The sequence below is a fragment of the Microplitis mediator genome, chromosome 11, assembly GCF_029852145.1.
Source record: "Microplitis mediator isolate UGA2020A chromosome 11, iyMicMedi2.1, whole genome shotgun sequence".
NCBI lineage: Eukaryota > Metazoa > Arthropoda > Insecta > Hymenoptera > Braconidae > Microplitis > Microplitis mediator.
This window is the reverse complement of record NC_079979.1, coordinates 2,685,359-2,710,218: the sequence shown is the minus strand read 5'-3', so window position 1 is coordinate 2,710,218 and position 24,860 is coordinate 2,685,359. Positions and strand designations below refer to the sequence as shown.

General features: G+C 29.7%; 2 protein-coding genes across 2 annotated transcripts; one reads left to right on the top strand and one right to left on the bottom strand.

The window, feature by feature from the left end:
- Positions 1–2,691: 2,691 nt before the first annotated feature.
- LOC130677732 (uncharacterized) lies at positions 2,692–6,619 on the bottom strand. Its single transcript, XM_057484584.1, has 4 exons — positions 6,434–6,619; positions 5,723–5,822; positions 5,351–5,472; positions 2,692–5,262 (listed from the first exon to the last, which is right to left on the bottom strand). Exons 2-4 carry the CDS (start codon positions 5,811–5,813, stop codon positions 2,692–2,694), a joined length of 2,784 nt encoding a protein of 927 aa, XP_057340567.1. The 5' UTR covers positions 5,814–5,822; positions 6,434–6,619.
- A 254-nt stretch (positions 6,620–6,873) lies between these two features.
- LOC130677454 (uncharacterized) lies at positions 6,874–9,827 on the top strand. Its single transcript, XM_057484223.1, has 5 exons — positions 6,874–7,074; positions 7,222–7,321; positions 7,977–8,092; positions 8,171–8,445; positions 8,518–9,827. The coding sequence occupies exons 2-5, from the start codon at positions 7,231–7,233 to the stop codon at positions 9,575–9,577; spliced, it is 1,542 nt and encodes a 513-aa protein (XP_057340206.1). The 5' UTR covers positions 6,874–7,074; positions 7,222–7,230; the 3' UTR covers positions 9,578–9,827.
- The last annotated feature ends 15,033 nt before the right edge of the window (positions 9,828–24,860 follow it).

Here is a 24,860-nt window from a genome sequence, read left to right as displayed (position 1 = left end):
ATTTTTTTTTTGTGTTGAACTATGATTTTTTCCACAAGCACTTAAAAAAAAAATGTTGCTCTGAAATGAAGCACCCTAATATATATATATATATATATATATATATATATATATATATAATAAAATGAGTTATATAAATGCGATATAACTATATATCGATTATAAATATAAAATATTACGGGCCATTAGTATTGCTTACAAGATTACTTGGTAATGTCGTGTTGTGGGTATAGAGGTAATAAGAGTGCATTAGTCTGATAAATAGTAATGGGTTTTATTAGAGGAACAAAATCATAAGATATGACGATCACTAAAGACTAACGTCCATCTTCTTGTTTATTATATTTTATATGTTATAATAACGTTTCATCGGCCATTTATAAGATATATGACTAATACCATTGTCCTTTTATCTATTATTATTGTTACACTGCGATCTCTACAATTAATATCTTATATTTTTTTCAAATGCTATGTCAAAAAATATAAAGTTGAAAACACCGGCACACAAAAAAAAATAAGTTCTCTGTACTTTTGACGGGACCGATTTATTCCCATGTATTTTGACCCGCTGAATCTGAATCCGAGGTCCGTTTAACCCGTACACCCTCAGATTTTTAGAAAACTTTAAAAAACCTCAAAAATACACAAAAATCGACCGTTTTTTAAATTTATAAATTTTTTTAACCCTAACTAAGCATGATTTTTATGTATTTCGGTCCTCCACATACTAACCTGAAGTTTATTTAAAACATTAGCCATTTAAAGTCTGAGTAAATTCCAAAAAACCCCAAAAAATTGCAAAAAAGCAAAAAGATTCTTAGTATTGTGATGAAAAAAATTTTTTGAAGCATATTAAAATTTTTTTATGTTTTAGGCCAAAATATTTTTTATATATATATCACAGATCGAACAATATGATTTCTTTTATTTATTTCGATTTAAAAATTGATTTTTGTTAGACCAAATTTTATTTTTTTCGATTTTTTGGGAATTTTTGCCATTTATTTAAAATTTTAGAGATATCTGAGCCATGGATGTTCGAGAATTATATGTGACAGATAAACATACATGAAAATAATTATTTATTTAGCCCTATAAAATTTTTTTCATCACAATACTAAGAATTTTTTTGCTTTTTTGCAATTTTTTGGGGTTTTTTGGAATTTACTCAGACTTTAAATGGCTAATGTTTTAAATAAACTTCAGGTTAGTATGTAGAGGACCGAAATACATAAAAATCATGCTTAGTTAGGGTTAAAAAAATTTATAAATTTAAAAAACGGTCGATTTTTGTGTATTTTTGAGGTTTTTTAAAGTTTTCTAAAAATCTGAGGGTGTACGGGTTAAACGGACCTCGGATTCAGATTCAGCGGGTCAAAATACATGGGAATAAATCGGTCCCGTCAAAAGTACAGAGAACTTATTTTTTTTTGTGTGCCGGTGAAATTAATAACTTTTTTTAAAAATAAATTCTTCTTTTATGGTTTTTTATTTCGTTTACTAAACATTGAAGAACTCGATGTCGAATTTGTTAAGTTTTTGGAAAAAAATTGTTTTTAAAATTGTTAAATAAATTTACATTTTCGACATACCAGGGTAAAAAAAAAAAAAAATATATATATATATATATATATATATATATATATATATATATATATATATATATATATATATATATATATATATATATATATATATATATATATATATATATATATATATATACTTGTAAAGAATTCAAGCTTCATTGGTAGATACACAGAAAAAAAGAAAATCTTGGCCCAAGTAAAAAAATTTCTTCCTTCCTTTTTTCTTGGGCTAATATCAAAAAGTGATTTTGATTGAAGAAAAAAGTTTTTTGGGACTAGAAATTAATCACTTCGCCTAAGTGTGTGTATTCTTGATACAAAAAATTTATTCTTGGGCTACAGAAAAAAATTCTTGGAACAAGAAATTTTTTCTTAACATAAAACAGTTAGTGTTTTGATTCAATATATTAATTTTTTGGCCTAAGAATTAAATTCTTGGCAGAAAATGATTTTTTTATTTGAGACAAGTATTTACTTTCTTGCCACAAGAAAGTTTTCATTGGCACAAAACAGTAAGTGTTTTGTTTTAACCTATTAATTTTTTGGTGTAAGAATTAAATTCTTGGCAGAAAACAAATTTTTTATTTGAAACAAGTATTCACTTTCTTACGGCAAGAAATTCATTTTCTTGTCAGGAAACAGTAAGTTTCTTAAATTCAACCGAAAGTACTAGGCTTAAAAAAAATACTTTCGAATAAAAAACATACAATTAAGCATAGAAATCAAAAAGATTTAAATAATTTAATTTATTCTTGTCAAGTAATGTCTTAGGATTATTTGTACATGTTTTTTTTTCTTTATTTATAATAATAATAATAATAATAATAATAGTAATAATAATAATAATAATAATAATAATAATAATATTAATGAGTAATTATTAATGATTTGGATTATTTGTACATCATTTTTTTTCTTAGTTTATAATGATAATAATATTAATAAAAATTTAACTTATTATTTTCACATTCTTTGGTTTTACAATCGTTTTCACTTAAATTATACCTTTTATTAATTTTTTTTATTCCATTACTTGATATATTTGAAAAATTAATAAAGTAATTGACTTATGAAATAATTAAACTTATATTTTTAACATTTACATTTTCGATATACTTACATAATATTTTTCGGCAACATTATGCAGTGTTAACGGTACAGAATTACAATTTTTTATTAATACAGAACTTTTTATTGAACTTTTAACAACATTAAAAGCTCTAAGATGAGGATCAAATATTATTTTATCTAACAAAAGACATTCAAATGTTACATTTTTGTCATTTTCTCTGTCAACAATAATCTTATCGATTAAATGAAATATTGGTTCATCAAATTCATCGAAACTAGAAATAATGACAGACCCTATCTTATATCGAACGCCATTAATTTCGTACCAATCAACCGAAAATTGGTTTTCACCGATTAGTGTTTGATGGACATATTTGCTGTAATTAATACTGTCATTAAAACCTTTTTTACTGAGATATCTGCAGCAAGCTTTTAATTGGCATCTGTTAGCAGCTGATAACGGTAGCTGTTTGCGACAACTTATCGAATTACAGACTTTTTTAATTTCCCGGTGTTTAGATTCATATTTAAAACAACTGAACAAAATTACTGGACCAAACTTACGGATAATTCTAGGATAATGCAGTAGAATATGATACTTTGGCTTCAATGTTTCATCAAAAAGATCTTGAAACATTTGATTATGTTCAGTGATCAAGGTTTCTAAGTATTCTATCGATTCACTTGTAAATGTTTGAGCTGTTAAAATTTCCGTTAATTCTAAAAGTACAAGGTAATATTTCCAAATTTTATCGTTATATTCTACTAAATCACCTACAATAAAATTGAAATTACGAACTAGACACAACATTTCGGATGCTGATATAATTATATATCCTTTTGCCACATGCGTTTCACTAATTGGCGGTATAACTGTATCTGCGTCACTAAATAAAAAATATTTCAAACGTTTATTTAGTCGATCAACTGTAAAATATTCATTGTTGACAAGATTTTTAATAATTAAGGCCATTGAGTAACGATGGATGCCTTCCATTAAATCGTGCATAACATCACATGACCAATTCTCGTAAACGTGAAAACTAGGTAGATCATTCCAAATACATAATGATTTTAGTTTTTCCAAATTTTCAACATCAGAATCATAATTTTTTACCTCTCGAAGTGTCTGTAAGTTTTCAGTTACTTGGGTCATGCTTTCTGATTTGGTTGTAGTGCATATTCTACAAAAATAAGTTGCATTAAAACTTTCAGCAAATCCTGTTATACTGTTAAGTCCCAAATTATCTCCAGCAATCGTCAAGGTAACAAATTTTACATTAAATTCATTATTATCTACTTTTATTTGAATTCCATCTAATTCTAATTTTTTTAAATCGTATATAAATTTTGAAAAAATTTTTTCATTTCCAAAATCCGATCGATCATGAGAGTAAAATATTAACGATAAAAAAATATTTTCTAAACGACTCGACATATTTGGTGGAATAGTAGCAATAGATGTGTAAACAGCGCCCAGCTTATTTTTGCCTGCACGGCTTCCCAAAGGGTTACCGGTTTCAAGGTCATCAAACGAAATTATTAAGGGAATTAAAATTTGATCGTTATCAAATTTTTTTACAATTTCAGTCCATAGTGAACCTTGAATAATATTTCGTAAGATTGATCCAGTCCCCTGTGTTGTTTCTAATAATAGTTCTTTTTGATAATTATAAATTGTATTAAAAACCCCGGGAATTTCTAAAAATATCTTCAAACTTTTTTCTAATGGAATTATATATGATAACTTTTTTTTGACATTGACGATGATTTTTTCATCTACTTTTTTTTTTTTTGTTATTGTACCGACGATAACCGGTTCAGGCTGAACATAGCACTTAGAAGATGTAAAGTGTTTAATACGTAAATAATCAGTGCTTAACTTATTGAAAGACTCTTTCACACGACCTAAAATCGAATTAATTTTGATATTTTTGGTTTCACAAGTATTATCAGGGTCAAGAAGAATATCTTTAATTATACTCGAAAAATTCGTGAACATTGAGTTAATTAGCTTAAAAATTATTTGTATCAAAGAGCGTGGCACGTCTAAAATGCTATATAAGTGTGAAATTAATCTTTCCAATTCAGAGAAGAAAATATTATTAATGTTTTCTGAAGTATCGTCATAATTTGAATTAATTTGAGGGCTAGTGTTAGTTTTAATATTATCAAATGATGTATTAGCAACATATTGATTAGCGGCTGCAGGTTTTTCAGAATGACATTCTACAGAATGTGATTCGTCGTCAGATTCATCTATTGTTCGTTCTAAAATGTTTGATCTCTTCTTTGAATGATGATTTTCTAAATGGTACTTAAGACTGTATTGAGTATGATATACGCGAGGACAATTTTCCATCGGACAGTGAAAATAATCATTTACTTGATGAATAAACTTTAAGTGAGAAACGTAGGCATTGTAACTGAGAAATAGAGAATCACATAGTGTACATGGCAAATTTAGAGAGTTTTCACCCCTGCCATCACAAGCGCCTGGCAGATGACTGGCTGAACTCGAAAACCGAGCGTCTGGTAGATTACCGGATGAACTTGATTCATCAAGATTTTTTTCATTACGTGTTGAAATTATCGTGAACTAAAAATAAAGATAAGTAAACAAATTATAAGAAGAAATTTTAATTTGTTGTTTTTTCGGTGATATATTAGATGTCAAAGATACTTACACTATTATAAAAATGTTCCCTGATTCTATTTTTTAGAATGATTCTTGACTCCTTGACACTACAAAGTTCTTTTAGGTCTTCATCCGTTAGTGTTTTCAGCAAATCAACTGTGATTCCATTGTCTAAATCCGGAAAAATTGAAACGGTAAGTGAATTCTATAATTTTTGTTAGTTATTTTCTTGTGTAATCTTTAGTGTATTGTATTTTACTTTACACATACGAAATTTCTTATTAAATAATAAATAATAGATAAATATATATTTTTTAGTAATTATATGGCTGAGCAACAATGATAAATTTTTTTATTTAGTCTGCATTGGAATTTATCTATTTTATACAGTATTAAATAATAAAACTAAAAAATACCTTACCCATAAACTTTTGAATTATAATATCATCTACATCCCATTGATGGAATAAACCTGGTAAATCCAGTAAAGAAGTTGATGTTTCATGAGCCATTTTTATAAACTGTAATACATTGATACAATAAAATAGTTTTTGGTTTTTGATAGCTTATGATTAATTATTTTATGAAACTGAGATTGGCAGACATTTAATTTTTGAAATAATACAATAAATACATTGAAATATTAAAAAAAAATTTGCACCAGTAGAAATATAAAAAATAATAATAAGGAAATAATTAAAAATGCACTTACAGAGTTTAAAATTTTCTATACACGCGTATTTTTCTTTTTTTTGATTATCATTTCTATTATTATTTATTTTTTTTTTTTTTTCATTATAAAATATCATTAATGTCTGTTAGATTTACACCAGTCGGCCAATTTTAATGTCATATAATTTTTTTTTTCATTACATCTAGTTTATAACCAAAAATTTATTATTTATAACCTCTTAATGATATAATGTTAATAAATCATAAATGATAATACTCTTAAATAATAACTGAAAATATATAGATATTATTGAATAATAAATATATCTGACTCAATGAAATTTCGATAGATTTTTCAAATGAAAAAAATAAAATAAAATAAAATAAAATAAAATAAATAAATAAATAAATCTAATAATTATATACATTAATTTATTTTACTTTATTTTTTAATACTTACGTAAGGTTTTGATTTTTAGGACTTCTCATTACTACCAGTACAAAATTAACAAATGCATCAATGAATAATAATTATTTGAAAATTACAAAAAATCGTTGGGGTATTAAATATTTATATAAACCGATTTGAATTAATCTATATGCTTGAAATTACTGTCAAGAATACATATAAAAAACATGTGAAGTTCTAAAGGCTCTCTCAAATATAATACTAATACTAATTAAAACTAAAACGTAATACTAATTTGAAAATGGGATAATGTTAGTAGTGCTGTCCACCTTTTGTGCATTCACGTTGGACACTTTAGCGCTGTAAGCACATGTATATAGATATAGATCACCGTATAATGTGATATAGGAAGTGAAGCTACAAGCGCTCAAAGCATCCAACGCGAATACAGCCTAAATAGAGCTGTTAATAACAACTGAATATCACTCGAAGAGTTACAGGGCTATAGATTTTAATTTATTTTATTTAATTAGTAGCCATACAACAACGCCTTCAATAATAATATTATAGACAGCTTTCTACAGTTAATTAGATAACATAATTTATCATCGTAAAATTATTAAAAAGAATGTTTTGATACTGGGATTTATAAATATACGTATTTTATTATTGAGAAAGATTAGCTAAACGAGGTAATGAAATTTTTGTTATATATAATACTATAGACTTTTTATAGGCTACGCGTTGAAATAATTAAACAATAATTACTTCTTAAAAATTAGTGTAAGAAAATTTATCATGTTGGCTTTTTAAAACAATTACATTTTTAAATTTTTTAGCCAATTAAGATGGCCGATAATTCACCATCCGCTGGTGAAGATTTAGTCGAGAAATTCCAGGAATGGAACATAGATGAACAAACGATTCAACATTTTTGCGGTAAAAAAATTGTTTATAATTTTTGAATAGAATAGAGTAAAGAGGTTACGGTAAACTAATTTAATGAGAGTGAATGTATCGAACAAATTTGATTTTTAAATAATAAAAAAATTAATAAAGTAATTAAAAAATTACCATGAAAAAAAATGCAAATGTAGGTTTTTATGCTTTATAAGTGCGATTTTTTTTCAACAATGATTATTCTATTAAATTTTTATGCATTGTAAAAATTGATGATTGTCGGCTACATTTACACAGGTAATTGTTAAATTATAGGATCATAAATCTGTATCTTTCTTCGATTCGCATCGTAGAATAAAATCCTATACAATTAAATTTTTTCATACGATAATTGAAATATTTTGTATAAAATTTTTTATTAGATATTAATTGCAAATATTCTTACCTAAACATAAATTTCATATATAACCGATATACACCTATCAAATTATAAATAAATCTACATTAAATAATTAATGAAAATAATGTCGAATGTTTTCCATAATTTTATTAATGAATTTATATTAGTGTGTACTGTAATCCTATTTTTAAACTAATAATCTCTCAGTTAATTCACTCTTTTTCTAATTTTTATGTGTATTGACAACAAATAAATGAAATATATTAGTTATTTCGGTATTTATTTTTTGTTTAGATAATGGGATAACCTTTGAATTATTCAAGACTTTAAACGATGACAATTTAAGAGAATTATGTCCTCATTTGGCTACAAGGATCATTCTGCGTACTAAAATGGAAACATATAAGAAAGTAAGATCAATATATGAATAGTTTTTGAATTCATGAAAAATATATGAATGATTTTTTAACAATTTTTTTCTATTTTAGGCAGCTCAAGTAACAAACAGTGAAGAAGATGCGAATGATATGAATGCTCATCAACTAAGTCGTGACTCAAATAACTTCAATGAACTGTTGAATAATCAAGTAGAAATAATAGATCCTTTTCCTGAATTCAGCTTACAGACGTTATTAGATAATTCACCTGAAGGACGAAAAATTCGCAAAAATTATGAAACACACGGACGATTACAACCATCTTCACAACAAGATCTAGCAGACATTATCTGTAGAGAGTTGTATCCTTGGCTAAAAAGTGGACAGTAAGTACAATAGCTTATATCATAAATTTAAATGAAATTAATATTTAAATAAAATATCTTTTTGTTTTCCAGCAAGCTAAAAAATTATCATTACGCTGCTTTATTGAGTAAAATTAAAAATGAATTTCCACTCACTTCACTTGGAGTCTTTTATTCAAGTCCTGTAACAGCTAAAAATTCTAAAACTGGGAAATTTGTTCCCGCTCGTGGAAAATTGCCAGACAAAGTGAAAAATATACTATGGGTACCGAATAGTGGAAAGAAAAGAAAAATATGTGATTTGAATGATAATCACGACGAAGATAGAAAAAGTGTTGAAGAATTGCGTAAAAAATATGAAAAAAGTTTAAAATGGCTTAAACATCATTGTAATCCTTGGAATCAAGTAATTACAAAATGGAAGGAAACATATGAATTAAGATCTAAAATGACCTTCTTTACTGTAGCTGAATTTCTCCAAGAGTGGGCTATCTTTAATGATCAAAGAAGCACTGAATTGATATACATCGATTTTAACTCAATGTATCCGGGGAAAGAAGATATTTTTATGAACGGTTGGAATACATTTTATTCAAAATTAAAATTGTTAAGGTCAGAAAAGTATAAAAATGATAAACTTATAAAAGCTCTTCGAGAAAAATTGAAAAAACTGGGTACCACAGAAGCAGATATAAATCTTAAACTCCTCATCGAAATGAAAATCGTTGCCCATTTGATTCCTCCCAAAAGTCGCCGATTCATTAATGATAAAATTGCAACGCAAGAAGCGATAGACAGCATTTTCCATTTCGCGCCAACTGCAAGTGATGTTGAGCTGACGATATCAAATGTTCAGAACGATCATTATAATCGCAATGAAAGGGTTCAACCGTATTTAATTATACAAGGATCTATCGACGAGTTAGATCAGATTTTGATTGTTATTGATAAAATTCGGTATGAATGTGATTCAGTTCTTGTCGCGCTAGATTGTTTATTTAAATTATACCATGTGTTCCACGCAGAGTATCCTAAGTCAGGAATACATCTTTATTTACTGATTCAGAGATGTGTTTATCAAATAACCACGAAATACGATATTTTACCGGCAAGTATCAAAGATACAGTTGAAATCTTTGAAACGACTGCGTAAAACTCGTAATTATACTCGGATCAAAAGCTAGCCATGCATCAACCTGCATGTAAAATGTTTGAGCGCAAACAGTATCATTTATTATCAATAGTATACCAAAATATAACATATACCAATCTTTTTTTATTAACATCATTCATTTTTTCAGTTATTAGAATTAATTTTTGTAACTTGACTTAATAATATTTAATCTAAGAAAATAAGTTATTACGTTATATAATAAATATTGATATATAAAAATGTTATAACTTACCGTTGAATTTTATGGATGAAACCGTTGTTTATGATTATAAAATTCATATTTACTTTAATAAACTTAATAAATTTATATTATGCTTTATCATTCATTTCCTGTTGTAATCTTCTTTTTTTAGCACTATTGTGTAATTGAAATTGTAAATTATATTCAAAAATATTAACAATTGTCAAAATTTTCAATAATTTTATAAAAACCATAAAAATTTGAAGTGTCTTGATAATATTAATCATAATTAAGAATGAAAAAAATTATAGAAACTTTGAAAAAAATTATAAAAATAAAATGAACCTAAAATTATTTATCTTTAAAATCAATTACTTATTATATAATGACATAATTATGAAAGTACTTAAATTTGTTATTTATTAAACTGTGAAAAATAGTAAATTTATAAACAGAAAGCGTTTAAGTTTATCTCATAATATTTGACAGTTGCTAAAGTCCGAGCTGTTGTGAACGCATGCGTGTATAGTAAGAAAAACTTTCTTGCCACAAGAATGTCGCTGTTTTAGATGAAAGATTTACTTACTTGCGCCAAGTAAGTTTTAAATTTGACCCAAGAAAAAAAATATTGTTTTAAGAAATTGACGTTCTTTTCATAAGAAATTTCATCTTTGAATCAAGTAATTAAAAATATTTTGTAGCAAGAAATTTTTTCTTGATTCAAAGTTGTTAAAGTCAAGAAATTTTTTTACTTGTCCCAAGAAAATTTCGAGCTTCCTTCCCGACCTTAAAAACTTTCTTGGGCGAAGAAAAATTTCCTTCGCCCAAGTGTTGCTTTTTTTCTGTGTAATTATATGGCCACGATAACAGAGATGGATTGATGTACACGTTTACTATCAATTAGTCATTACTGTAGGATATATAATCTCGAAGCGAGCTGATAATTTTTATATAAGTTTAGAACACGAACACACTTTGGTTCTCCTAAAAACAATCGAATAATATCAGAATTTCGATTGAAGTAGGCGCTTGAGTAATATTATAATCATGAAACTGTTTTCAATATTTTTGTTATCGACTGTAATTTATTCAACATCTGGATCAGTGAGTATTGAAAAAATGCGTAGCTAACAATTTTTAATTAAGTAATAATTAATGTAACTCTGCTTACATACTGAGAGTGATGATGGTGTTGATTACGATGCTGATGCTGAGGATAAACCTGAATCTGATGGTTATTTGGCAACAAACGTTGTATATGGATCCGAGACTCCAGTATATTACATCGATCTAATACGTGCAGATTACGTGAAGATTATTCGAGAAACAAACGTAAGTTATAATTTCATTATTACACGGGATAACATCGTCCCACTTTTTAAGAAATATCGGACATGGATCATGTAAGAAACCTTGTAAGAAAATTAAATAAATTTTATGTAGGATTTTTCAGGATCGTTATAGAAATTTTGTCGGATTTTTACAGAAATCCCACCCCGTGAATTTGAAATCGTGCAATTTTTACTGACTGAGGCAGACAACTTGAAAATTTTCTAAGTTCTATTTTGAGTTGCATAAAATTTTTTTAAGCCCCTCAATTTTATTTAAAAAAATAAATACTGGAGTCAAAAAATAAGGAAATTATTAAAATAAAGAAGTAAAAATCCTCTGTAGAAAAAAAAAGTGTGTCCACGCTGTCCCACACAGAAAATAGTTATTTTTTTGATACGTACGCGGAACGGTAGGGATTCTGACGGCTCGAAGTGACGTCACGAGTTTGAGGCTATAGGCGCTTTCTTATCAAGATCGAGTTAGTTATCCGGTCGAGCGAAGCGAGACGTTGTTTTCGAAAAAAACGTTTTTTACCATTTTTTCTCCGACGATATCTCTCGAACGAATTGACCGATTGAGACGGTTAAGGTGGCAGTCGACGTGTTTTTTTTTTAATTCTAGGACTGATTTGATTTGGGAATCGATCCATTAAGCTCATTAAAAGTTATCTATAAAAAACATTTTTGAAAAAATTTTATTTATGGAATATCTTCGAACGCACTTGATCGATCAAGCTCGATTCTTCACAGCTTCTAGATATTAACTAGCCGCGTCGAATGACACCTTAAAGATCAAAATCGGTTCATCCGTTCAAAAGATACAGGTATTTACATACATACGTATGTACGTACACACATACACTCGGACATCATCGTAAAATTAGTCAGAATAGCTTCCTAGAACTTCAAGACGTCAAGATTTGATAGAAATTAGATTTTCGAAAATCGGACCGAAACCAATAACTTCCCGAATTTTTGAAAATTTCCAATTTTCTTAGCGGGAAGATAAAAAAATCAGTTAATAGTTCTGTTTCAAGATCCCGCTAAGAAAATTGGAAATTTCTTAAAATTCGGGAAGTTATTGGAATCGGTCCAATTTTTGAAAATCGAATTTCTATCAAATCTTGACGTTTTGAGGTTCTAGGAAGCTATTCTGACTACGTACGTATGTATGTAAATACCTGTATCTTTTGAACGTATGAACCGATTTTGATCTTTAAGGTGTCATTCGACTCGGCTTGTTAATACCTAGACGCTGTGAAAAATTGATCGAGTTCGTTCCAAGATATTCCAAAAATAAAATTTTTTCAAAAATGTATTTTTTAGATAACTTTTGATATGCTTAATGGATCGATTCCAAAATCTAATCGGCTCTAAAACTTTATAAGCCGTGTCGAATTCCACCTTAACCATCAAAATCGGTTTACTCGTTCACGAGGAACCAAAGAATTTAACAAATTTTTTTTTTTTAGTTTTTTCGAAATTTCTCAAAAACGACTTAAAAATCAATTTCAAAATTTAGTCAGCTTTAAAACTTAATAAAACGCGTCGATTGCTTCCTCAAACGTCTCAATCGGTTAATTTGTTAAAAAGATATCGTTAATCAAAGAAAGAGTAAAAAACGTTTTTTTTTTCGAAAACAACTGCCCACAAAAGCATTTTTGAGCTCGAAGAGCTCGAAAATGTATTCACAACAATTTTTTCGAGCTCATGGAGCGATTTCAACGTTCCAAAAAAAAACCCAACGCAGTATATTGACCTCTAATATTAAAAAAAAGATTGTCATCAATTAGTTCAAGTCGGATTTTATTAGAAAACAACACTTTTTCGAAATTCTTTCGACAACTCTTTGTCTTGAACAACTCAACCGATGTTTATAGTTGAGGTGGCATTCGACGCGGCGTATAAAGTTTTAAAGCGGATTAGATTTTTGAATCAATCCATCAAGTACATTACAAGTTATCCAAAAAAAACACCTTTGAAAAAATTTTATTTCTGAAATATCTCGATTATTTTGGTATGACTCTTGCATGAATCCATTGTCCATCGTTTTGATTATTTATATTTTCATCGACTCCAACGATCATTTTTTTGGGTTTTACAGAAATTTTCCAGTGGGAATCCAGCTGACATTTTTTACCCAAGTAAGTACACTTAAGTTTGTATGCTTCGAAAAAAAAAGCATTAAAAAAATGCTATCTGGCAGCCAGAATGGAAGGTAGATTTTTCGAAAATTTTTAGCACCACCCTGACTTTTCAGTAGCTCACGCATAGTTTGGAACGAAGACGACCCTAGTTCTTTTTTACTAAGTTTGCAGCCAATTTTTGATGGTCAGTTTTTTCAATCCGAGATACTTAATCCGCGATTTGAATATTGTTATTACACTTGTATATTTATATATAAATGTACGAGCTATACTAATTCAATCACGTACTACTAAAATCTTAAATTGATAAACTAGCTTTGAGTAAACGGGGTTAGAAACGAAAATATAAATGCGTAACAAAATGTGTATTGATGAAAACCTACACAATTTATAAAAAATTATCAAAAACGGCGCAAGTAAATATTTAGACATTTAAAAATAAAAAATTATTCAGAAGGTCCTTCTATTTTTTAACTGAATTTTTCGAATAAAATTCAAATTATTTCGATAATTACTATTTAAATTTATTGTTTTTATTTTTTTTTTCCAAATTTAAAAGTTCTCTGAGCAATCTCAAAAATTTTAAGCATGGTGTTATGAGGAATAAAGCTAGCTGTAATATTTTTTTTTGTTCAATCGGAAAAAAAACACATAAATCGAAAAAACACTACTTTGAAAAAATTTGAGGATTTGCAGAAAATGTCAGTTTTATATAAAAAAAAAAAAAAAATCAAAAATCAAAAATGGTAAACATCGAAAAATTTATGATTTTTTTTAATATCTACAAAAAAACAATGAAGATAGGTTGCAATAATTTTTTTGTATTTTTTTTCAAAAAGTGAATTTAAAAACAAAAATTTTGAAAAAAAACACGTCCCAATCAGTTGAATTTTGAAAAAGTTATAGCTATTTAAAATAAAAAAAACCATTTTTTTCAAATATTCATAACTTTTTTTTGGTTGGGTGAAAAAATTGGAAAAAATCATGAGAAACGTTTTTGATCGAGTAGAAAAAAAGAAAAAATTTTCAGCCGAATCTAAAGGGGTCAGGGTCAAAAGTGGTCGATTTGGCGTGGAATGCCCCATATATATATTAGACTGTTTCAAATTAGGAAACTATTTTTTTTTTTTTTTACGAACATTAATAAATCAAAAGGGTATCTCAAAATATGGTCACAGTTAAAAATTGAGTTCTTAATATTGATATTTAGAGGTGACTGTTGATAAATTTCTATTTTTCATTCAGTAACATAGTAAAAAATACATAACTTCCGAAAAAATCAAGATACAAAAAATATTTTCAAAAACATTCTGTAGCAAATTTACTGATCTACAAAAAAGACATTCTATGATTTTTGCATAAATTCAACCATTCACAAGATATCCGACGTCAAAGTTTGATACAATTCGAAGAACTTGTTTATGCTCGTTCTGAAGTTTGTACCATGTCAACTGATGAGAATCCAGAAATTCTCAATTCAGTTTTTCCTAGGAAATTGAATGCTGTACAAAAAGAGTCTCTTAACATTTTTTGATAACTCCATCTGTTCAAAAGTTATTGGAGCTAGAAGTCAAGTTAGAGTCAATTTCGACATCTTATTACTTTTCCGGCGAAACTATCGGACTTATCATAAAATGTCAAAGAACTTTTTTTGTAGACAATTTGATTCCTTACAAATTATCTATAATAAATTATTTTTAAATTTTGCATTTTCTTCTAGTTATTTCGATTTTAATGTCAAGCTCCTTAAAATTGTCGTGTTCTTATCGATTTTAAGAGCTTGGCATTAAAATCAAAATAACTAGAAGAGAATGCAAAATCAAAAAAAGTTTATCAGAGATAATTTGTAGAAAATAAAATTGTCATATAGGTTCATAGGATTTTTGTTGTAGACAATTCTACACCAACTCTTCCCTCAAAATGTTAGATGAAACGTATCTTGTTTAAGAGTTGCTGCAGGCTGTTCCTACAGATTTCCTTAAGTCTTTAAGAAGAATCTTAGGCGAGACTTGATGAAATCTGCAGCAAGTATACTTATGAAATCCATTTTCTTCAAATCGTGTTCAAATCTTCCGTAAGAAACTTGTTGACGGCCATTTGTCAAATAACTTGCTTGAAATAATACTGTTAGGGTGATAATAAAACACTTATAAACACTAATGAATTTTGAATAGTGTTAACACTATGAATTCATAGTTTCATTTTTGTAAGGTCAATGCCTGGCATTTATCGGACACTAAACATAATGTTTGATTTATTAACAATGTTTCAAAATTTTGTAGAGAGAAAGATTTTTCAAAATCTTATTCTGAATTGTAACAGAGTTATTCTGAGTTTCTGTAGATACATAATTATACCGAGAAATTCGCAGGTGTAGAGTGAAATTTTAATCTTTTACTTTTTGTAGGCAGCTTATTTCCAAAATTATTGATAGTTACTGATTATGACATGTACAAAAAATATGGTGATACAGAATTAATCAGTCGGGCGGAAAGATTGATGTCAACAATTAATTCTCTACAGACCATCACATCAACTCCATCAATAAAATATCATTTGTCTGGACTTGTTTTACCAACAGTAAGTAATTGAGAGTTGGTACACTTTAATTTAAAAATGAATTCTATTCATAACTCATGGATCTAATGGATTTATTAACTGTTGATCCGTGCACTAAATTGAAATTTTTTTTTTCATCCAGAATTCAAGTATATTTGAATTGCCAAAACCTAATGAAGCCTCGTTCGATGAATTCTCGATGGATGAAAGTAATTTATCAACGTCCAAAGCGAAATTTGAACGTGATAACTTTGTTCAAATCAACAAATATGTAGTTGCTAAACCGACATTAAAGAAGGTGTCAGAATGGTTGGTCAGCAATAAAGATAAATTTGAGAGTTTGAAATATGATGTACTCGTGTACTTGTCTTCGTAAGTATATTCAATAATTACATTCCTGTCGAACTTGTAGTTCTAATATCTCATCAAATATTTAGACCCAAGATTCTTTCATTTTTCCTTTGCACAATTTAAGTGCTACTCTCTCAAAAAAATCCATGTATGAATCCGACCCAGATTTCTATGTGGGTTCCCATATGGCGTTTTTGCATGAATTCCCATATGGTTTCGTATACGAATCTACCATAGATCCCGATAGAGATTCTCACATGAGTTTCTATGGGAATCTACACCATGCAAATTCTATATGGGAATCTAGTATGGATTCCCATCTGGATTTTTACAAAAATATTCCATAAGAATCCGCATCATGTCAAAACCCATATGGTGATCTTGTATGGACTAGGAATTAGGGAAATTAACAAAAACCGTCACGTTATTGATACAAATACCATAAAAAGCGTATGTGTTGCCATAAAATTTCCTGGAGTACAATACCTTTGTACACTAATAGAAAATTTATATTGACTCGAGAAATACTTTTTGAGCCGAGAGTTTATTTCCGAAGAGAGCCAATTATTTTGCTTCAAGATATTCTTGTCTTGATTTAGGTTTCCTGGCTCTGAAGATTTTATATCTTCGATGGATAACTCTCAGTCTTAACCCGAAACTCTATTATTTTCAATCAATACTATCGAATTCTTCAAGCCAGACCACTTGTCTTCAACTAAAAATGTCGTATTATTGATTTAAGAACTTCAGATTTTCAGTTCAAGTAGTAATGTCTTGATGGAAAATGTTTTCAAAGTAATGAAAAAAACGAGGAAGAACCGTCAGTAAAGCACTCCTAGCGCTTTCGCGCTTGAGGTGTGCAAAATAAATTTTTCTTTATCCCTTAGTCGAAAGTACGCACTTCCCTCCCTAATTTTAAGGCCTAAAGTCTCATTTCCCTCTCCTAGTGGAGTTACACGCGCCCCACTTACATCGCCGGGAGCAAAAAATTTTTTCGTGCCTACGGAAACAGCCGGCTGCTGCCATCTACTGAACGTCTACCACTTTATCAATAAAATTTTTGGCGATAACATCATAGATCGTTGCTTTATTTATATGTACGTCAGTGTTTTTTGTGTCTCGTTGTTTGTGATATTTTAAGTAAACAGTGTACTTGCAATAATAAAATGACTGAAAAAGTATCATCTTATGACTCTATGGACGAGGATGAGGTGATAAAAGATTTTGATGCAGAGGCGAGGTTAATTATTGAAAGTTTATGTATTCATTTATATATTATTTATTGGCAGGAAAAAAATCTTGTTCATAGGCATAAATTTATTTCTTTCGAAAAAAAATAATTATTTTTTATTTTTATTTTTTATAAGTATAATTATGTCTTTTTTTTTGTTTTGTTTTTGATGCCTGCCCCCGCCGACCAGACGCACTCGCTTCGCTCGTGCTTTCAAATGTCGCGGGGCAGGCATCAAAAACGCAACAAAAAAAAAAAAGGGAGACGGAAAAAAATTAAAGTTTTATGTATGTCCGAAAGAGGCGCGTCAATAGGGAGCAAATAAAAAAAACATGGCCGACCTGTCAGCTGAAGGCAGAACGTGGTTGTGTTGTTTATAGTATTCAAAAATGTAATTAATAAACGTACTTTCGACCAGGTATAAAGAAAAATCGTATACACCACACGGGAAGATAGTTAAAAGCCCTGCCCTGTGTGTCATGATGCCCTCGGCTTCGCCTCGGGCATCATATCACACAGGGCAGGAATTTCAACTTTCTTCCCTTGTAGTGTAATATACTATTGTTTTTAATAAATTCTTGCTTTAACATATCTAGAGTACATAAATGTAATTCTAAAAAATCACTTTCCAATTTTTAAATTTTTAAATAATAAAAAGTTATTTTTTAAGCCGAGTAAATCAATACCTTGATTTAAAAATCGCACCGTTCTCAAAACAAGTCGGTAATTTCTTAAACCTAAATTTATGCCTATCTTAATTCAATAACAAGCAATTCTCAAGCGAAATATGTCAGTATTTTGTTTCAAAACAAAAAGTGCTTCATTGACGAAAAAAATTCTCAAACCACAAATTTTTTTCTCCATCCACGAATTTTAATTTTTTGGTTCAAACGCTGATTTCTTGAATTAGAACAATTAAAACTTTTGAAACAAGAATCACATTTTAAAAAAAAAAATTTTCTTGAATCAAGATAGTTTTTTATCAGTGTACGATTCCTAATTTAGTGTTTTATTATAATTATTTGCAATTTGTATAAAAATGTGACACTTCTTGAGTCAAGTAATAAGCCAAGAACTTATTTCAAAAACAGATATACGGAGCATCAATTAATCAACTATTTGTTAAAAAGTATCCTGCCAATTGAATATTAATGTTCTTTCATACATATACGCCTATCAATAGACGGCAAACGTAGGAATTTAGACATCTCGGATTCTATAAAAATTATTTATACAGAAACCCAGATATCTATATGAATTTCCTACAAACAAATCCGTACATCCATTTTCCTAAATCAAGTTCCTATATGAGAATCCAGGTACCCACTATTCCCTATGTGGGTTCCCTACATGAGAATCTAGGTTCCCAGTTTCCTGTGTAAAGTTTCTACATGAAAATCTAGATACCCACAGTTTCTTATTTCGATTTTTCCGTATGGAAATCCACATACCCGTGGTTTCCAGTACGGGTTTCCATATGAATCTATACACTTCGATATTAATTCGTATGGACGCTCAAATAAATTCATAATTTCCTCTACGAATTCCTATGGGTCCCCACGTAATCCTACATGGATTTTTTTTAGGGTAGCGGCCCTTACGTCGCTCTATGGTTACTTCGGGAAGAGTAGTCATTCCTTAAATTCCATAAATTAGTGGACTGTAATGTTATTGTTTAATTGAATAATTATTTTTATTTAGATGGCTTATAAGTGATGAAAAACCCGGCACGGCAGCTAGTATAATAAATAGTTACACAACTGGGAAGATTTGTCCAGAAGGAACAAATGATCGACCTGGAGTCATATTTGCTGAATCATTAGGTTCTTCAAGTTTTGTATATCCATTAGCTCTTTCTTACATGTATGTATAACAATATTTAATAACATTTATTAGAGACGATAAGCATAATTACTAGTATTCATTTGCTTAAATGCTCAGGAGGTTATCCTCGGTAGTCGACTCTACCGAGGGCCACTCCTGAGCGCCATCCGTTACTGCTGCGATGCTTCATCAAAAAGATGGTTAGCCAGCGCAGTAGGTCAAGTTCCGTTGTCTAACTAGACGGAGGGATTTAAGGATAACAGCTTTTTGTATTCGCGAAGCCAGAAACTTAACTTGCGATGAACAAGTTGGGATTCTGACTCATGCAAGTACCGAAGACTGTTTCATTCCTCCGAGGGCGCCAACAATGAGAACGACAAGTCTGGGTGAAGGTTGTCAATTTTAAACAGATGATCCTGATGAATCTGTCGTTTGTGCTCTTCTTCACCCGTGATGTTGCACTCAGTAGATACTGAGATCTCAATGACATAAATCTCACGAGTGATTCTATTGAAGAGCACAATATCAGAATTGTTGTGGTCAATTTTCTGAGTTGTTGCGAATGCCAGGTTCCAATAAATATAGCAATGGTTATTCTCAACAACTTGCAGAATACCTCCAGACAGATAAGACAGCACTTGTGTCTTATCGATAGCGTGTACGTGGCGATGGTAGTAATAAAGTGTTCGCAGAGCAGCATTATGACGCTGGATGTATGCATTCCTAGACAGCACACGATATGCTGATAAGATTCGTATATATTATTATGATTATTATTAATATTTTTTTTTTTTTTTTCAAGATTTGGACTGTCACACCCTCAGGACACAACAGATTTACAATACTACACTGAAACAAATTATATGTCTACTATACACTTGGCGGAATGGGCTTACCAATTCCCTTCTACCGCTTCTCAGAAATTCCGATCAGGAATCTATTCATGCCTTCGAAAGTGACTTTAATGTAATCGACACAACGTTAAGCACTATCCCCAATAAAACACCAGTTGTTCTATAATTCTATAAATTAGAGCCTGATAAAAATTTCTCACTAATACAAATAAAATTTTCGATTCAATTGTTAAATTTCAATGACTTAATAATTATAATGACCTTGGTTCAAATAGAATATATCTAATCCGTAATTTTTGACCTGCAATCTGTTACTGGTTGCAGCTTAAAAACGGTTACAAATTCAGTAAAATTTATAATTGATAAATTTTTGGATCGTTAATTCTTTTGAATTTTGGTTCGACTTCAATCGGACGACAAGTGAAGCTTTTATGAAAATTCTCTTGACAGAAATATTTTTCAGGATATGGGTAATCAGAATATATTTATTTTCGTATATCGGAAAAGACTAGTCTATAGAATGTATGATTATGAGTAGATGGGGTAGATGAAGGCGGAGTGGGTGGAGGTGGGGTTAAAGAGTAGAAGCAGTTGGCAGGACAGGGGTAACGTGTCACGCGATCCGTAAGTAATTCGCAGTCGAGAGTTGAGGTCGAGGCATGTCTGCCGGTTAAACAGAGTGTTATAATCTATTTACGTTAACATTACCAACGTTTAACGTGGTTGCTCGACTTCTAGAGGGTCCAGAATGGGCCAAGAGACTGAAGGGAAGTGATTCTGCGGTAGACAGCTTTACCAACAAGAATTGTCGCTAACATATTATGTATTTTATTTTATTTTTATTTATTTTGATATTTTGTGAATCCACTGGCTCAAGTGAGCACACGTAATTTTAATTAGTTATTTTTAGTTTACTTTTTTTTTTTTTAGAGATGTACTCGGAAGTTGATATCTCGAGTGCTATTGGTCGAAGTTCAAACAAAATATAAAGAAAAGTGTGGCCAGGGTTCTTATCGATGATTTTAACTCTATCGGGATTATTAATATATCCTAGGTCCGGTGCTATTTAATTTTATACGTTATAAAATTATATGAAAATACAATTTCATATAGACGATTATTTTTCCCTTCAGATTGTTGGAATTTTATAAATCGTAAAATATTAATAAAAAATGGACGACTAAAAATCAAACATTGTAGCTAAAGATCTGATCTTACAAATAAAATTCATTTTGATCTTTAATATTTGTTAGTTAGAAAGCATTTGAAGTTTTAAAATAATGAAATTATGCACGGAAAGAATATTCTACTAAAATTTACGATGTCAACATCGTAATCGTAGACTATACTTTCATTAGTATGAATTTTCAAATGTCTTATTTTAAAATTTACTCCGTAGGTTACATTTTTTACTATTTCATATCATAATTTTAACAAAGACTGTGCATTAAAAATTATTTAAAAAATAACAGCATTACCATCGTAAAAAGAACAAAATGAAAATTACACTTCAAAAACTATATTTATTCCTATCCTTATCTTTTTATTTACTTTTGAATAAAATAAATGTTACAGTGCTGCCTCTGTTATAATACGATGTGAGATAAAACTTACAATGTTATATCTTTATTTTCAAGTAGTAACCGTGTCCACCGTCAGAGGCGTTCTCGTGACTTATGACTGTTTATTTACATCGTTTATATGGATCTTAAAAACTGCCTAGATTTGTGGGCCCTTCTGTCGCCAAGTAGTCCAAAGCATCTGTCAGTTTGCACTCGAAAAGTCTCGTGTTCGAATCGAACACCTGAGCGATTCTTATTTTATACTTTTATTTGAAATTTCCTTTACATCAAATTTTACGATGTTCACATCGTAATATATACTAAAAAGCTTAAGTATACTAATAAGACTTTGTGTTATTTGTCTGAAGTATTATTTCATAAATGAAATTTCCAATGATACATCGTAAAAATTATGATTTTAAAGGTATAGTATACCACTACAATTATCAATAGAAAAAATTGAAATGTTTGCGAACACTCTAGCAGACCTGATTTACCGTAAATTTACGGTATATTTACCGTAAATTACCGTAAATCTACCGGAATGCGGTAAATTGCCATAAAATTTTACGCAGATTTACGGTAAGCTGCGGTGAATTACGGTAAATGGGTCAGTTACGGTAAGTTTACCGTAAATTAAGGTAGTTATGCCGTAAATTACCGTAAATTTACTGCGAATACGGTAAATCTACCGTGAAAATTCGGGAGGATTACTGTAATTTGCGGTGGATTATCGTAAATTACGGTAAAATCACCGTAAATTACGGTAAAATCACCGTAAATTACGGTAAACTCACCGTAATTTACGGTAGATCGGTATTTTACGGTGGATTACCGTAATTTATGGTGGGTTTACTTCAATCTACGATAAACCCACCGTAATTTGGGTCCGTAAGGGCAACAATCAAAAGTCTACATGTGCCGAAGAATATTGTGATTAATTTTTGGAAGATTTTAATTTCAGTGCTTAAGAATTAGCTGTCATCGATAATTTAAATCAATCCGAATATACCTAAATCACCAAAAACAGCCTTTACAGCAGCTAATAACAAAAAAATACCACCAACTCGCAATAAACAATTGAAATGATTCAATCATTTTACAACCAAATTACCGATTGATGTTTTTTCTAGAGGACAAGACAATCTACCCCCGATAAAAAAAAATTATTTCGGATGATATCATTGTAAATGGAAAATCTTCAAATTCAGCTTCCACCGCAAATACTACAAGCAATAAATATGAAAACTGTGTATTTACAGTAAATTTTATAAACAATTTTTATTATTCGTGTATTGATCATCAAAACTGTGAAAAAACAAAGAGAAAATGCAGTCAGAGTTTTTATGATAAAATAATACAATATGACTGATAAGTGATATAGATTTATTTCATGTTATAACTACTCTAAAATAAAGAATTTGATTCTATTATATTCATGAAATATTAATAAAGATATTCTTATGTAAGAAGATTAATTTTTTCTTAAAAAGTGATGTTACATTTGTCTTTTTAGGTGTATTTGATACCTGCCCTTGACCAGCAGCACTCGCTTCGCTCGTGACGCAAATGTCAGGGCAGGCATCGATAACGTACTAGGTCTAGGTAACATTACGGCTCAGAAAGGTGAATAAACGGAAGGAAAAAAAACACTGTCTGCTGAAAGAAGTTATGTTGGTACAATAATTAATTTTTTTATTAATCAACGTTCTTTGGACCGGATATAAAGAAAAATAATATACACGATACTTCACCTCAGGCATCATGGTGCACAGTGCAGGAATCTCATACTTTCTTTCCATGTAGTATAATATACTAAAGTATGACCTTAAATTGATTCGAATCATTTCGATAATCAACTCATAGGCAGTATTTTAAATCTGTTTCTACATTATCGTCCGCCGAGTGATTCAACAAATCGTTGTTGTTACGATGCGGTATCACTACTGTAGCAATGCAACCTAACGATTACTGGATCCTAACTGTCACGATCCAATGTGAGGAAACAATGTTTCATTAAACGAGTATCGTGGTAGCAATGATATCATTTCGTGATGGTCATAAGAATTTTTTTTCCGTGCGCTTAGAAATAATTGTACGGCTATAACTAATCATGATTCAGTAGGAAATTTACCCTTCTTCGAGAAAGGGCTTCTATGTTTTTTTCGTGAGTCCAACAATTTAAGAGATACTGAAGCTCAAAGTTTGATTTGTATACGAAAATTGGCGTTTTTGTTTGGAATTCATACAAATAAGCTCTATAAATTTTTTCGTAGAGAATTTCGTGCTCCTCCATACAAGGTTACTTACACTTTTTTGGTAAGTCCGATCATTTACCCGGGTCAAAAATAAAACTTGTTTTAGACTTGGTCGTCTTAAATCGTGACTAAGTAAGACCAGTTAAGTCGAAACCAAGACGAGTTGCGTGATTTCGCCTTGGTTTCGACTTAACTAGTCTTACTTAGTCATGATTTAAGACGACCAAGTCTAAACCAAGTTTTATTTTTGACCAGGGTAGGTGCACCCGAAAAATTTTCAAATATTTTCGTGCCCACAATCCGTGAATTAAGACAAACTTATATTACTCCACATCAGCGAGTCCCTAATTCTCATTCACATTCACATTTAGAATTAACAATTACAAAATTTCTCAAGCCTGCAGCTCTCAACTGCGTCTTTATCTCTATATTTATAACAAAAAAACCTAAAGAATACCCATACGAGAAATTTCCCACCGTTATATCCCTTTTTACTTACTACATCCACAGTCCCTCTATATATAAATACATATGTATATAATACACACATAATACAGAGTACAGTACTATATAGTACTCAGTATACAGTATACAGTCCTACGAAATTTTAATCGTAGCTCGAAAACAAAAACATGAATCTTCATTCTCGCGTTAATTCCGACACGGTATGACTTTCTTCTCAGTTCTTTTGGTCCATCTCTATATATATATATATATATATATTTAACATATATAAAATCTAGGAGAGTAGTTATAGCCATTCTCTTTAGTCTTTAGTCTTTAACATATCGTGACAAGTCTACTCAACACCCTCATATCAGTAGACACCCTACACTGAAGTTAAATCTCAGTACAAGTGTATTTTATCAAAAGCTAACTCTCACTTTCATTTAGATTTTAAACACTCTCTGTTATTGTCTTTTCATTTATATATTTTATGTATACATATATATCTATATATTTA

What these genes read in the sequence shown, in the direction of transcription:
- LOC130677732 (XM_057484584.1), bottom strand. Translation starts at nt 5,813, where the DNA reads ATGGCTCATGAAACATCAACTTCTTTACTGGATTTACCAGGTTTATTC. An exon ending in TATAATTCAAAAGTTTATGG is followed by an intron (nt 5,473 to 5,722) that starts GTAAGGTATTTT and finishes TTCCGGATTTAG; the next exon opens with ACAATGGAATCACAGTTGAT. An exon ending in GGGAACATTTTTATAATAGT is followed by an intron (nt 5,263 to 5,350) that starts GTAAGTATCTTT and finishes CTTTATTTTTAG; the next exon opens with TTCACGATAATTTCAACACG.
- LOC130677454 (XM_057484223.1), top strand. Translation starts at nt 7,231, where the DNA reads ATGGCCGATAATTCACCATCCGCTGGTGAAGATTTAGTCGAGAAATTC. An exon ending in AAATGGAAACATATAAGAAA is followed by an intron (nt 8,093 to 8,170) that starts GTAAGATCAATA and finishes TTTCTATTTTAG; the next exon opens with GCAGCTCAAGTAACAAACAG. An exon ending in CCTTGGCTAAAAAGTGGACA is followed by an intron (nt 8,446 to 8,517) that starts GTAAGTACAATA and finishes TTTGTTTTCCAG; the next exon opens with CAAGCTAAAAAATTATCATT.